The following is a 16474-nucleotide window of genomic DNA, read 5'->3' on the forward strand; positions in this document are numbered from 1 at the left end:
TTAATATAAGATGGAGAAGTAGAGGAAAAACTGCTGCATCTGACAAAACTTCAAGTGGTAAATAAGATCCCCTTGTCCAGATCTGTTGCTATTCAGAACACACTTAGGAAACAGATGGAACTGGCTATGTTGTGCTTAGCAAATGACTGCCTGCCAACTCTGCCATGACTGTTAAATGCATGGCTTTAAGAGCTTTTCCTTAGCAAAATAGTGTTAAACCATAGCAGGAAAAGTCAAATAGGGTATGCTCTATGGAAAACTGTGTGCCCTGCTCTATTTATATGTACTTATTCTCCTGATCATCATCTGGAAATAGTAAAATAGAATAAGGGCAATGGCAAAGATTTGTATGAAGTACAATAAAGGGATGCATCACTTTGCCTTACAGATATTCTACCTAAAAATATGAGTGCTGCATCTTCTGTCAATTCAGGGTGCTGTTTGTAGCACCACTTCCTTGAATGTCTTCATTTTGCCAAATTACCTCATTTTTAAAATATGCAAGTGTTTCTATTGATGAGTCTTCTGGTTTATTACAGAAATGGTTCTTTATAGTGGTTTATTACCCACTAAAGAATAAGAATCTGCAAAAGCTGAGGTATTAAGGGTATAGATAACAAATATTAATATCATGCACTGTAGTGTTATTTCAGGTGATGTCACCTCCTCTTCAGCTGAAATGACTGATTTTTGTGATGGAACAGTATCTACTCCCACTCCTAAATGTTGTTTCAAGCATCAAGAGAACTTGGGTTTTTGTACAAATGAAATTTATTTGAAATTGTAGGTCCTCATATATCCAGGCCAGTTCCAAATGCCTTGCTGTGATAAAGTGTTTCTTTTAAAACTCAGACATTCTTTTCCAAAACAGAAAATGTTAAGTGCTACATCATCATAATTGTTTTCTTGCCTTTTGCCCCCCTCCACTTGCTGATTCTTTCAATTTAGTTACTATAGTACTAATTGGATTGCTGCTATTTAGTACCTCTTGAAATACATTCTCTAGAAAATAAATAGTTATTGCCTGGATAGCTGTCGTACAGGTGTGTTTTGAAACCTAAGTGTTATGTGGTTATAGGATGGTGTAAATCTGTGTCTCTAAATGCTCATAAGGATCATAAAAGAAGTCTGTCTGCATTGGACAACAACTGAAAGCTATTATTTATTGTGTTTGAATCTCTTTGTTCGGTTGTGTCTCAGCTGAGTAAGGAAGTTGAGGCAGCTATGTGGACACATCCAAAGTAACTTCTGATTAGAAAACTCAACTTTGAGTAGTGCTCTAAGTCGTATATACAACCATACTCATTTACTACTAAGTGCATAAATAATGTTGCTGTAATCTTGAATCTCATTTAAGGTTAAAGAAGAACAAGATGTAAAAAAATTAACCTTTTCCCCTCTAGAAGCCATGCAATCAATGAATGAATATAAAATAAAATGAATAATTTGGGAGAAAGGAAGACAGTGGTTCTTCATTATAAAATATGTTTATTTTGTATTTTGTCTTGCCACTTTCTGGTGGTGGGTTTTTTTTTTCCCTTAAGGTATCTGCAGGATAAGGATAAGGCCTAAAATTAATTTCTATGTTGTTCTTTGATACCGAGCTAAATGTCCACTGAAGGTCAAGAACTTACTTCTCTTTATTTCCAATAACTTCACAGGAGTCTTAAGCTGGAAAAAAATTTAATTCAGCCATAAGACCATTCAAGAAGGGATCTTCTTCCTACAGTGAGTGCAGGTTCCCTTCTGAGAGCCAAGCGCTGAAGAAATACTGGGATCATAATTTATGGCTCCTGAGTTTTTTTCTTCCTAATGTATTTTTCAGACTGTCTTTCCCCAAAGTAGAATTCTTACAAGCTTTTCTAAACTGTATTTTTTTTAAAAAGTAGTCTTTCTTTCCTAAATGCTCCTTCTTCCCTAGACTTTTTTTTCTTTCCAGCCCTAGTTTTTGTCTGTTTTGCAATATTGAAGTGTGTACATAGGATTAACAGTTCTATCCAGCGTTTTATTGGTGGTAATTGTGGTATGACTCAAAATGATGACTTGCAAGAAATCATGCAAGAAGGCCTTCTGTGTGTGAATGTTTGGAGGAAAAAACAGCTATTCATCAAAGTAAATGGTGTTTGTGCTCCTAAAGTGGAAGTAAGAGCATGAGATGTAATCATATGTTTCATCTTTGTTTATTGCCTTTGGACATCCCAGACAGACTGTTTCAAGTTGCAAAATGTTCAGCTGAGAAAATTCAATTTCAAAGCCAAAACTATACTGCAGAATTCTTCTAGAGTTCTTCCTTTAGCTGAAACTTTATTGAAGCACTGTAATTCATTGCTATTGATTAAAAAGAAAAATATACCTTGTCAAGCTTTGTTTTATAACTTAGTATTAATATTTATTTAACTCACAGAATAGAACATGGCTTAGATGCATACAGCCATGATATGTAGCTCTAATTATAAAATAAAAGTTCATAAATCTAAAACTACCCTTTTTTAAAATTGGTTGTTCTAAAAGCATTATATTAGACATTTAAGTTTAATATGTTAGAAGTTCATAATGGGAACTGGTTTCTAATTAGTCCCTTTGCTACTGCATTCTCGTTTATACTCATGCTAATTTGATTTTAATATTGTCATTTGTCTTTTAAGGAAATATAACAATAGCATTTCAGTGGAACAAAAGCCTACACAAGGTTATTTCAGTGAGTGCTGAAAGGAGTGGAACTCTGAGTTCATCCTTACACTGTGTTAGTCCGGCTTCATTCAAATAATGCTAATGAAATGAGTGTGCAAATTTTTGTGCTTTTTATTTTACTGGCCCCATGAATAATAGGACCCTGCGCTTGAAAGCCAGATTTAAGTTTATATATGGAGCTTGATGAATTTCTCTACCTTTATGTAGAAATGCTTTTAAAACAACCTGTAGTTCCAGGTAAGAGAATGAAGTTAGCATGTAGATTCCTTCAATTTCAAGATGTGATTTTGAGGCTTGAGTTGTGCATGATTTGGTGTCTATTGACAGTGCTTTAAAGAGCTTGCATAACTATCAAGTAAAACCATGCAGGGATAGAGAACTGATTTAATTACATTTCGGATGAGTGATCTCATCAGAATAGCAGCTAAGTGTGAGACATTGATAGTACAAAGAATGAATACCTTGATCTAAATAAGATTGGATTAGATAGCAAATTTATGGAATTTTATAGTTAAGCCATATCATTCAGATAATGTAATTAATTTCATAGTACACCACTTATGACAGTTTATTTTCCTGCCTTCATAAGCATTTACTAGATGTACATGTACCTATGTAATAGTTACTCTTGACTTTTTCGTCATCATCTTTCTTCTATGTTCCAGTTTTACAGGTACCAGTACAGTGGGAAAGAGAAGCATGAGCCCTATTGAGGAAGAAACTGGTTCTGATGATATGGAAGAGGGAGAAGGCCAAGATCCAGAAAATGATCAGACAGACTCCTGTGCAGAGTCTCTTCCAGATGGTAAGAAGAGAGCCAAAAAGTTTAAAAAGATCAAGACAGAACAAGTTCCAGCAGGTAAGTGCAGTGTTCATTCATGTGGTTTCCTGTTCTGTTTGAAAATGTTCTAGGCCTGAACAGAATTGAAATTCTTTTCTCGAATGTCTTTGCTTCTAGCAGTAACTTACTCCACCTTCTTCTTGAAACTGAAGACTGCATAATATAAAAATGGTAAAAAAACTCAACAAACAAACCAAAACAACATCAAAAAGCAAAGAACTCACCCCAAACCAAAAAACTCACTACCAACCAAAACCCAATCTGACACTAGCCAATGGAATCAGAATGTGGTTCATTTATTCCTTTTGCTTACTTTCTTCCTTAAAATAAAACTTTTTGAATATTTTTTTAGATGTTCTTAATTTTTATTTTAATATGACTGTAGTTAGGGTTACTCAATGTGTTTTGCATATAGTAAGCGAAATTTATGGCACTCTGTTTTGATGTGTGCATACGTTCAGTTTTGTGAGTGGTGTATGTAACTATAATCTTTATTGTGCTGTATTTGGCTGAAGACTTTCCACCTAGGATTGGTTTGAAGGTGGGTGTTTTCAGATTTTAATGTCTATATATTTTTTTAGCCAAAATACTTGGAACTGAACGTCTGACTAAATGCAGGCAACTTACAATCAGATGATGATGTTTCACATTGTAATTTTTGCTGGTTTATGAGTTACTGTAGCTTGTACAAAAAAAGTAAATAACCTTAGATCACATTAATTTAAACATCAATAAAAATAAATTATTGATCTATTCATTTGATTTTATTTCAATGTTTGTTAGTAATTTCTTGCAGAAATTGGACTATAATAAAATTAAATAGTATCTTAATTTGGTCCAGATGATCATACCGTATTAGTCATCTGGAGCACTGCCTGCATTGAAGTATATTCTAATATTTGCAATTGAAGCTTCGTTTCAATAACTGCATTAGCAGCTTTTATCAAGAAAGTGGTATTGTATACCAGGCATCCTTTCTCCTGACTTGGTAGAGTAAAATCTCTTTGCTGATTCAAAAGATGTGCTTGGAACTGCTTTCTTCTTTTTATTCAGAAGGGCAGTTGGGGCCTGTAAACATATGCAAAATGACAAGAATGGCTATGGTAATTCCGAGTATAAAATTCAGGCTCTGTATTTGGCATTATAGGAATATGTGTTACTGGTATTAGTGATTCATCTTTATTCTCCAATTAATATGGGATTGAAATATTCTTCCCTGTCTTAACAGTCTAAACAAAAATAATGACAAGTACACTTGGGAAAATAGTATTTAACTTTATTATCCCGGTAATTGCAAAACCAGAATGTTGTAATGCAGTACCAAAAATACCTAATTACTAGGGTTAAGAATACAGTATTTATCATTTAAGTAAAACACCTAAAATTAGCCTTTATTTTTTCCCTTCTAAAATATTTAAGTACCTATTCATAAACAGTCTCTTGGTTTCTCTTTATAATATTGACTTGCCAGTAATGTATCTAGAGCCTCTCTCTATAGGAAAATATGTCTTAATATCCTCTGAAAGAACAACAAAAAAAAATCTTGATTTAATTTTTATTCCATGATTCTGTCTTCTAGGAAGCCTCACAACTAGTTCCACTGGGATCTTTGAGGTCCCTGAAACATGGTAGGAAACAACTGCCTTAACAAGTGGAAATGACTGAAAGCAGTTGAGAGAATACACCTCTTGGAAGCCATACTTTATTTAAATAAAGTGGTGTTAACAAAGCAGTATGTGTCCTGAAAATCAGTTTAATTATTTTAAACTGTTTCTTGAACAATCACTGTCAGTTTTACTCATGTGTATATCACCTAGTATATGACTTGTTGTTGATCCTGTGAAATCCTTGCTGTTGTAACTGATGTTAGGTTTAAGAAGCAAGACTCAATGTCCTTTGGTCACCTCCTTTTGCATGCTGGTTATGAGCTGTACAAGAACTGGCACTCTCTGATTTTGTGCTAGGCTGTTTTCTCTGCCTGGGGAGTTACCACAGCTCTCCTAATATTTAGCTATTCTTTGAGGCAGCATCACTATGCTGTCAGCATTCTGGAAACAGGTAGAACTGCAGTTTCACATATTGCTTTCTACCTGTTACTTTGTCCAGAACATTTTTGAAATTCTGTTCTCTACCCCCACCACCAGTGCAGGTGGTATTCATCTAAATACCAGCCTTACATATACCTTACCCTTTCAAAAAACTGTAACTTAAAAGTTTCTCAAACATTAATTTCCTGGTGGGAGGTAGTTTTTCTTTGTTTTCACATCTGTTGTTTCCACTTTTAAATCCTGATTTTGTAAAAAATGTTTTTTGGTACCTGTGATAAACCTGCTAACTGCACCAGCCCTTTAGATTTCAGAAAATGTTTGATATTTAAATTTTTGTATCATGGAAATAAAACCAAAATATGTATTTCCATAACATGAAAATTAAAGACATTTTCTTAGGAACTGGTTTGTTTTTATTTATTAGCATCTAAAACAGTGTGAGTGAATTTTTTTTTTCTTCTTCCTAATATTTTTTTTCATCCTGTGAGTAGCAGACCCTTTTGTTCCATGGACTATTTTCAAGATATTTGTGAAATGTAACCAAGAAAAGCAAGCCTATTGTCATAAGATTTAAATAGCTATGTGTTTGCCTTGGAGGGGTGAAAACAAAAGAATTCTACAAATCAGCAAGTTCAAAGCCATTTCTGTGGAAAAGTGGAATATTAAGAAGGCTTCATAATATTATATTTACACTAGAGTGGGAACCACTGTCATTTAAACATGGAATAACCTGTTTGAAGGTATGTTTTTAAATGATTGTGAACTTCTATTGCAAAGGGAAAAATAATTTCAAGATGTTAAATGTGAAATGTTGCATTTCTAACCTTAGAATATTCCCAGAAGTACTATAATTAAATTGTTTAATAGCAGCTCTATCATCACATTCTCACACTAAAATGTGGGAAAGAAGACTTGCTATTAGTGATGCAAGGGAAAATTACTAACTGAACTCTTCTGCTCTCAGGGATCCAGAGGCATTTCTTCCCCACAACTCATGACCTTAGGCCTAAATACTTAAATCACTTTCATCTTGAGTATCCAAACCAATTGTAAATTTAGTTCTCAGAATATGTGAACACCTAATAAGTTGTATGGAGTATTCATCTCTCATTGAGATGTAAATCACACAGTGTTCTATCCAAATTTTGGAGTGAGTTATTAACTGTATATCCTAAAGAACTGGCATAGCATGATTTGGGACAGAGCTTGAGTCATGATGACAAAAGGGTACAGAAACATTTAAAGAGATTGTCATAAGTACAGGTTAAGGGGCAAGGAATTAGCTGCTCAAAAGACAGAGGGCCACACTGTCACAGAGAATCCACCTGGAGTCTGTACCCCAAGGCCATTAGGATCTTCTTTACTCATGAAAGCAATGCTTACATACCTGCAGGGAAAATACATTACAATAAAATCCCTTAAAACTTGTTTTTTTCAGAATAGCTATATATATACATCTGTACACTACAGAGGTTAACAGCTGTACCTGCTATTTCTATTTTCAACCTCCTCTCAGTTGTCATTTTGAGAAGCTGGCTGTTACTGATCTCTGTCAGTAATTAATACCACTTAAGAAAACGGGGTTCTTCCACGCCCTAGTCTTTATCTGTGTTTGATTTTACCAATTGACATCTGGGTTAACTACTTAACTGTGGTGGATGGGGCAGTAATATTTCTGACACTAAATTCGGTTGGATGAATGCCAGAAGTCAGGGCCGGTGGTGTCCTAAGCAGGGATTGACGCCCCTCATCCTTCACCAGACCTCACTGGTGTGTGGGGTTTGGTCCGCTTCACTGCGCCTTAAATGAAGTCATTAATTCTAGGAGGGAAAGAATGCAGCTTAAATTAGATCCACATTTGTTTCATAATGTATGTTTAAAACATGTGCATAGAATTTGTTTTGGGAAAGCAAAGCTGTCATCGCTAGTTGTGATGGCTCTGGGGCTTCCTGGTCGCTGGGCGTTTGTGCTGTTATTGACTCCAGAGGTCAGTGAATCACAGACTGTCCCGAGGATGGTGGAGTCCAGCTCCTGGCCGTTCAGCGGGCAGTCCTTAGCCTCCCCCGTGTACCTGAGAGCGTTGTCCCGGCGCCTCTCGCCCTCGGCTGCTCCGCTCCCCTCAGGGCCGGGCGGGCACTGGCGGCGTGGCCGCCGCCTCTCCCCTCCCCTCCCCGCCGGCCGTGTGGGGCTGGGGGCTGCAGCCGCCCTGAGGGGCTGTGCTTGTGCCTTCCGGCTGGCTGGAGGAGCCTGCATGACCTTGCCCTCGGCAGTGCTGACGTGGAGCGTTTTCCGCAGCAGCCGTGAAGCGGCTTTGCTGCGGCGGCGGGTCTCGCGCGTTCCTGCTTGGGGCAGGGTCAGGAGCGGCCGGCCCTCATCGCTGCCTCTGAGGGGGGACGCTGAGGAGAGTGTAGAAAGCAACAAGCAACGCTGGAATTAGGCGTTGAAGGAACTGAGGAATTGCCTTGAGAAAATGAGGGAATTCTGTGAGAAGTGTTTGAAAAAAAAAAAGGGCGCTTGGAAGTGTAGGCCTGAACATGGGGGTATCTGACGAAATAGTGTGGAGAAACATGAGGGAGGTCTGGCTCAGCAGCAAGTGAGGTAGGTGAGCTGAAACCCTGCCACTATGAGGAACGAGAATGGGCTTATTTGGCTGGAACTTAGACTTGACAGTGGTAATTTATCTGTGGTGATGGAGTACTCTTGTCTCCAGACAGCAATGTCTGGAGTACATTGCTCACCTCAAAATGCATGCTAAAACTGTATGTGAAATAATAATTTTCAAATTCATCTCAAGTATTTATGAGTGAGAAGTGCTAATGAGTCAAAATGCCTAGGATTGCAGCACAGGATATAGGAAGTTGCTTGTAAACAAGAAATAGAGATAATTGTGTAGTGTAATGTGTAGTGTAGACTAAGGGCAGAGTGTGTTTCCCTAAAGCATGGTTTTGAATGGGGACAGGTAAGAGACTGAATGAGTCTTACATGAAATTAAGATTGCTGTGAGTGCAATGGCCTGTTCTTGGTCTCAGATTTGAACTTATGGTTTGGAGCAAAAAGTTAACAGCTTCAGATAATTTAGCTGGAGACCTAAATTCTATTATGGAACCAGTGGTAAAACCAAGAGAGATAGAAAGCTAAAACTTCTGGTTATTGTGGGAAAAAATAAATGTTGTAATTCTTTCTTTAAACTTTTGAGTTCTGTCATGATGCCCAGAAAATGTCTGGTACCCTGGATGTGTTCACTGTCTTTAAATCATGGTAAATGTAATGCAGACAAAAATGTCCTCTGCAATTCAGCGTCAGAGCATAAAGAAGACTCCTGACAATTAAGTTCTTGGCTTCTGATGTGTTTAGACTACTGCCAGCTGAGCAGATGTGTACATTGAAGAAGATTCCTCCACAGAACATTTAGTAAATGAATAAACATTTGCTTGTTTGTATTGTACTGTTACAGCTTTAAACTTACACTAAACTAACGCTACATGTATGCTTTACAGATATACTGCCACATGTTCACTGGATGAGGAGCAATGGATGGTGGGTTAGACTGAGTTTTCTAGGATCAATGTATTTATATTTAGGATGTTCTTTTTGCTTTAATAGGTATGCAGTAAACTCATTTAAAAAATATTTTTTTTTTCAGTCAGAGTAATTATTGGCAGCCATGTGCTTCCATGAGCGCTATAGCAGTTCACAAGTCAGTCCCAGCTCAAGGGAAACTTATATGGAACACACCTCTTCAGAAGTGTAGTATAGAAAACATTCAGCCAAAGTGGGAAAAGTTAATTTCACTGCATTTACATGAATTTCTTAAAGAAGCTAATAGTTTTATTTGTACATGAGCAGCCTACAGTCTGCAAGTTTTACAAACAATTGTGGTTTATTACCAGAGTGACCCTGTATGATGGGGTTGGTAGTCGTGTGCAGCTGAGCATGAAAGTCTGGAGGTTGTGGCTGTGCTGATCCACTTGAACCCTAATCTGTGACCCATTTTCAATCCATCAAATGACTGAAAATACAATTGTATTAAAGCTGATTTCTTAAAAAAAAACTTTTGAAGTTACCAATTCCTTTTATATGCCTCAAAAAGCTTTGCGCTGTAACTGAGGTAAGAATGGTTATTTTATTGAATTATTATTGATTTTAAATATGTATTATAATTCTGAATATTTCCTTCAAATGAGATTTTAAACTTAGAATATTTAACTGAATGCGTTTAGGTCATGTATATACTCAGGGATGGGGTTTTTTTTGTTTGTTGTTGTTTTTTTTTATTAGACATTAGGTGACTTAATTGTAGGATGCTTCTTACTTCAAAAATATGTCTGCTCCAAGCATATGCATGTGTCTACCATTTAAAATTTTTGCATTAGGGTAAGTTGCTTGCCTCATTTGCAATAAATAACTTATACATGTTTGCTAACAATACCATAGTAATTTAAAATTGACCCTCCCTTCTATTTGGAAAAGGTCTATGCTTCAGCCTTTCCTTTCAGTTCTCTCATATGCTCAATTTAATTTCAGTGATTTTTTTTGATGTGCTGTTGAGAAGCTGCGAGTTACCATTAGAAACTTGCTACAATGGTGTAGAACTGCTGAAAGTGGAAATAATAGTTCAGTTGTTTGCTCCTGTGCTGAGCTGTTGCCTTCAATGAATAATGCAGTGTTGTAAAGAGATGATTTGCCAGAGAATTTCCCCTCAGTATTGCTGGACTCCCTCACCCGTAGACTAATAACCCTTTCTTCTGGGTTGTGCCATACTCCCCTGGGGTTTTACAGTAATTGTTACTAAAACAGATTAAAAGATGGTGGTAATGAGTCTGTGAAGAAGTTAATGGGAACTGGCAAATTTTAGGAGTTAAATGAGGTGTTGCTTGAAATGTTTAATATTCCATTCTCATAGAACAGATCACTGTATTTTTAGTACTTCAGTCAGGTTTCTTAATTGAAGTAAATTCTTCTGTCTCATAGAGGGTGTAGCTCTAAGGTGTTCTAAAGTGTTTATAACATCTTAATAATAATTTCTAATGGATATTTGCAATTATGTGCAGAGGATTTTTTGAGACTCATGACTTTGGTTTTTAATCATGTCCAAGAGCAGGAATTTAACATCTAATTGTTCATTTAGTTCATGTCCAATATGAAATTTGGGATGAGGATGTGTCTAATGTAAAATGGAGATTCAATGGCAGAATCCCTTGTTAAATACCTTTTAGCCTTTTTATGCCGTTCTTTCTGCTTTTTGAAGAAAGACCTAGAAGAATTAGACTAAATATAAACGAAATATGAAAATATTTTAGACTGATAGTTTTAGGAAATCCCTCTTTTCCTTACAACCACTCTGAAACATACTTTGAAACACTTACGTTGACAGTAGCAATTAGTAAATTCCATAGCTCATACTAAAATATAAATTAGTGTAGTTTATCCTGAAAATATTATAGCAGCAGCTATACAACTCTACAAAACTGTTGGATTTCTAAGACTAAAGAATAGGACAATGCTCAATTTAATATATTTCCATACTAGTAACAGTCAAATGTTATCAGGTGGAGCTGTTTTTTGCCTTTCAAGTAATCTGTAAAAGAGACGCATCTGAAATTGCTACTGTAACACATAAAGTAGGTCTAAAAAGTAACAGTAAAAAGTAGCATTTTCTGAGGAAAGTGCACTATTTTTCACGGAAAAAAAAAAAAAAAACCTTCAGTGTTCTGAGAGTATTCCCAGTACAGTCTGGCAATTTTCGAAGACTTGCTGAATGTACAAACTCATATTTGAAAGGACCTTGTCTGGATTTTTTTGTGTATAGGATGCCTAATCTTACGATATGTGTGTTATGAGCAAGAGCTAGCAGCTTTTGTGTATGTGTCCCAGGATCTTAAAAAGCACACAGACTTTCTTATTCTGGCTTGCCAAAACAGACACACTCAGGCCTGTGTATTTTGGTGGAACAGATTTTCTGTCAGTAGATGCTTTTCAATCTAATGTAGATGTTTTCTCAGTTCATATAAGGAATTTGGAAAGTTCTGTGTTTTGCTTCAACAGGAGTTCAGATGAGACAAGAATTGTGGTAAGTTCTGAATTCCAATTTCTTAAATAAATGTACTTCCTTGCCTTCCATCCCGAGCATATTTCAACAGTTTAAGGTAATGCACAACAAATTTAAAGGTGGCTATCACATTCTCATCTATTTCTATGTACAAAATGGTCAGTTATGTTAAATAAACCAAACACTTTCTTTTTTCTTGAATACATTTCTGAAAAACAAGCACACACATAAAAGCATTTAGAAATGCAGTAAAAAAATGAAAAATTTTGAATGTTTGCATTACACTGAGTTTTGCTTGTGTGTATTCTACCTTTCTGTTTGGGAATAAATTATTGAGATAAAAATTCTGCTGTGAATTTAACATGGAGTACAATTTAAAATATAGTCACACACAGTTTAAGGTAGGTTTGTGAACTGTAATCAGTATTTATTGCTCCATTACTCATTTTGGCAAATAGGTTTCATGTTGTTTCTCCCTGCAAGAACTGAAATTATCACTGTGTTTGAAATTGCAGTCTCTTTACTTCTCACAGGCTGTTGTATCACTCAGGAAACCTGTATAATCTCAGTGTATTCATGGTAGAGCACTACATTTCCATATGCAGAATATTTATGTGAAGTTGAAGATAAAATGAATAATCTGGCACGATGACTGTTTAATGTACTGCAAGGATTGTGTTCAGCCATGTTGCCACCAGTGCAAAGGGATTTCTGTGAGCAGGAAGGCTGGGGGCACTGACAAACAGCTCATCTAACAGCCTGAGAACTGTACATTGTCAAACATGATAAAAGCTACAGAAAACTACAAGTAGAGTTTTGCTTGAGCTGAAGAGCTAATCCAAAACCAAAATAATCCTACAACTAGTGAAAGAAAATGAACAGAGGTTATCAGAAGTTAATTAGTTGTTGAACTCTTGCCTGTGTCTTCAAATTCAATGTTTCTTAAACAGAACTAAAAAGTCTTGAGCAGGTAAGATTTCATGCAGGGATGCCCTTTGACAAATGTGACACTAGAGTGAAAAATGGTGAAGTTGTTTTCCTGTCTTGTTGAATAGCATGCAACTCTATCAACACTGCCTGGAAGTGTTGAGCACTCAGCTGGACCACAGGATATAGATGTTTCACACTGGGGAAGATTTTATGTGTCTTATCCTTATTAGGGACAGTCAATTCATAGTCACTGACATTACTGTTTAACATGCATTAATAGTGGAACAAGCTCTGAGGTTACTTCTACTTGTTTGCACAGCTCTTCTATTAAATGCCAATACCATGGCATTTATATCACAAACCTTTACAAGAACCTACTTTGTTTTGTGTTAGCAAGCAATAAACAAACATTTAGTCAAATAGACATACAAAAATGAATGAAATAGTTTGTATTATCCACATCCCTTTAATTGATTAATTTTACATCCTTTTGTAAAGGTAATAAGTATGTTCTTGTCAAGCATTCCTGGTAGATTTACTATCCTTTGTTTCTTTGAGGCAGCTGGAAGATGCTGTGCATACTTTAAGTTTTTCAGTTTTCTGCTTAGTTTTTCAGTTTATAGATAATTACTGAGGCTGGGAGCAGATTTTGCCAAGAAAGACATCACTACAAGAAGACTATAAGTTTGTCTGAGCAGTCTTTGAAGAGAATATTCCATTTCTATTCCATCCTGGTTTTGGGAGGTCTTGGTTGTATTGCAAGGCACTTTCTAAAAATAAGATACAAAAATGTGTTGTCTAGCTCTAGATGGGAGTATGTGATGAATGCAGATGTGTATATGATATGCACAGGAAGAATAAGGCCAAGCATTGGCATCTCAGTACTGTGGGAAACAGAGCAGAGTAAGTGATCTTTCTGGCCTATAAATCTGACTGGAGTTATATTTGCTAACAGTCCAACTGTAGAAACTTCTGGGAAAAAACAGCAGGAAGCTGACACTTGTCTAGCATTCTGAGTAACGTAAGTGCCAGCTAACTCATGTTCAGGAAACTTGGGGGTTTGTCCTTTTTTCTTAAATGTATTTGCATCTCACATAGGTTTAGAGTTCAGTTTGACAAAAAGGTCAGATGATTTTTAAGTTTTCTGTAAGGAGAAGTGATTTGCTTGCCAAGTTTAATGTAGTCTAACCCAGAAAAACAACGTAAAAATGTTTACTGTAGTGAGATATAAATCCAAGTACTTCTAGTAGATCAGAAAAATTTGCAGGACTTGTGACTTTTATATATTTTCCATTGCTGCTCTTGCTTTGTGTTTCTGAACCTACTAGACATCAGTGTTTACTCCAGAGATTAGGAGAGCCCTACTAAGATCTGCCCACATTCAAATTAAAACCACATCACACTGAATTTTCAAATTTTTTAGTGTAAGCAACACAGAGTTATTACTGTAGATAACAAAGTGAGAATGCTGCCATGTTCCAGACTTTTTTCTGTGAAATAGAAATCAGAGTGAATGATCCTGAGAGAAAATCTGAACTGTGCTGGTGATCCCTCTGGTTGGGTGGATCCATTTTAGCATGCTCTGGCTGGGTTTTAGGTAACTGAAATTAGTACTGGAAACTGGAATGGAAAAAATTAGTAATATAAATAAGTTAAAGCATCCATAATCATAGATACACAGTATCTGCTTAATAATAAAACCAAGGCAGGGACTTAACAGCCTTTCTAAAATACAAAATATCCAAACAGAAGAATAACTGGAGAATTGACATAGTTGAGTTGAAAATCATGAGTGCTTTACTTATATTTCATTAGAAGAAGGTAATGGCTTAGTGATTAAATAATATTATGCCACACTGAAAAGCACAGTCTCCCACTCCCCCTTCATTTCCTGAAGTTTGAGCCCTGTTTAAATCACTGTAGAACTGCTTGGCACTTAGTCATATTCAGACATGCCAGTTCATGTGCTTCTGTGATCCAGCTCACTCTCACGTGGCTGCAACTGTCTCGCACCTTTCATGCTCTGGAAGACTTTTTTTTTTTTCCTTTCAGCACTGAGTTGAGTGGGAGCTACAAATGCAAGGCTTGGAGTTTGAGCAGCTGTGTGAGTTCCCTTGTACAACACCCAATTCTTATGCCATACATGCTGCTGAATATTATATTCTACAGAATCCTGAACTTGGAAGCTAAAAAGCCTCTAGAAATCATTTGTCTGAAACAAAAGCAATTCTTCATAGAGGGATTTATCTCTATTCTACCCTGCAATGTTATCACAAGTTTAACACTGAAATTCTTGGTTGGTGGGAATCTGCAAACATTTTGATCTTTGTTTTTATATGTACTTACTTAAGATTTTATAACAAATACGAATAACAAATTTTTCTTCTCTTTTAGTTTATTTGTATTTCCATTGCTCTGTTGAGGATTATACAGCAGCATACAACTTAACAAGAACAGTTCACAAATGTATTTTTAAACTTAGTGTAGGATAAGATACAATTTATGGGAGTTCTTACTTGCTTTCACGGTGCTTTTTATTCTTGTGACATAATCTTATTCTCAAAAGATAGAAATCCTTAATTTTTGGAATGGTATCTAAGTAGCAATGGCTGGGAGATTAAAACTGAGTCAATTTGCAGAGGTTTAAAGTGTTTTGTAAATGTGAACTTAATAGTGTATACAACTAAAGTTTGTAATTGAGGATGGTTCTTCAGGGACCTTGTGAAGATTTACAGCATTGTAAGGGGAAACAGTACAGTATTTCCTGTCTCTGCTAGCTCTAGATAGAGTATTTGCTCTTGCATTTTTACTGGCACTTCTTTCAGTTTACTATAAAATCTTATCACAATGAATTTCACATTTTTCTAACAAAATGGAACAAGAAAAATTAGTATTTCAACAGATCCCAGGGCTAGAATGGCTCCAACACTTAATCTGATGATTAATTTAGAACTTAGTTTTAATGCTACAAACTTACTAGAGGATGTTCTACTTAACTTAAGTTCCATTAGTGTAATATAAGTGTGTTCTATTGTCTAGTTTTATTCTGTTATTCTTCCCTTTAATAGCTACCTAAAAGGAACAGCCATTGAATTGCTAAAAATGAGGATGAATGACACATTGTAAGGAAAGAGGCTCTATGCCAAATTCCACACATTTACACTGCCAACATTTATCCACAATGTTGGCAAAGTGGAGAAACACTTCTGAGCTGCTGTTATTTATGAGACAGATAATTTTTTTCCCTGGTAGGATGGTGCTGGATAATCTGATTTTTGTCACCATCAGTTTTTGGGGTGCCACTGGGCAGCACACTTTAACCCTTCTGTGTGTCACTGGGCAGCACACTTTAACCCTTCTGTGTGTCTGATTTCTCTATCTGTAAAATATCTGATGTTACTCTGAGATTGAATTCAGTTAAGCTCCATAAGTATATTTTATTTTCATGTGACACGTTATTTCAAATTAAAAGAATCATTGATTAAATTGATTTAGTATTTATTTACTGGGGGTTTTGTGAATTTTTTCCATGAAAGCTGTACATGGTGAATTAACTTGTTTTGCATTTATTATAAAGTGTTTAACAAAATCAGGTAGAGCAGTTTGCTTCAATTTCACTTGACCAATATGACCATACACACCTAAAGATATTCTCCCTCATTTGTTCTTTCTGAAATCTTTCAGATTTTCTGTCTGCAGAATATATGTGAAATACCATGGTTTTGTGTCTTGGTCTTTTCCCCTTCCCCCTGCCTCTGCATTGTTTTAACTAAACTGTGTTATTCAACTGTGTTATTCTGTATTCTAATTCAATGCATAGGGACAGTGTTAATGCAGTGATCTTCCTCCCTGGCCCCCACTCCCTTCTTGTCCTGAAAAGACCTGCAGTGCAGTTTTTCCTGGTATTGTAAACTC

At 36.1% G+C, this 16474-nt stretch overlaps 1 protein-coding gene across 3 annotated transcripts in view; it reads left to right on the plus strand.

Moving 5' to 3' along the window:
• PARN (poly(A)-specific ribonuclease) overlaps positions 1-5982 on the plus strand; it is a 46932-nt gene extending 40950 nt beyond the window's left edge. For all 3 annotated transcript variants that reach the window (XM_005522894.3, XM_014252463.2, XM_088064349.1), the window contains 2 exons: positions 3357-3550; positions 5112-5982. In XM_005522894.3, coding sequence (XP_005522951.1) covers positions 3357-3550; positions 5112-5164 — 247 coding nt within the window. In that variant the 3' untranslated portion in view covers positions 5165-5982. The remainder of the gene's footprint in view (positions 1-3356; positions 3551-5111) is intronic.
• Positions 5983-16474: the final 10492 nt, after the last annotated feature.

This window comes from Pseudopodoces humilis, chromosome 18 (assembly GCF_049639895.1).
Source record: "Pseudopodoces humilis isolate 2021_Gansu_Grassland_sample_001 chromosome 18, ASM4963989v1, whole genome shotgun sequence".
Classification (NCBI taxonomy): Eukaryota; Metazoa; Chordata; class Aves; order Passeriformes; family Paridae; genus Pseudopodoces; species Pseudopodoces humilis.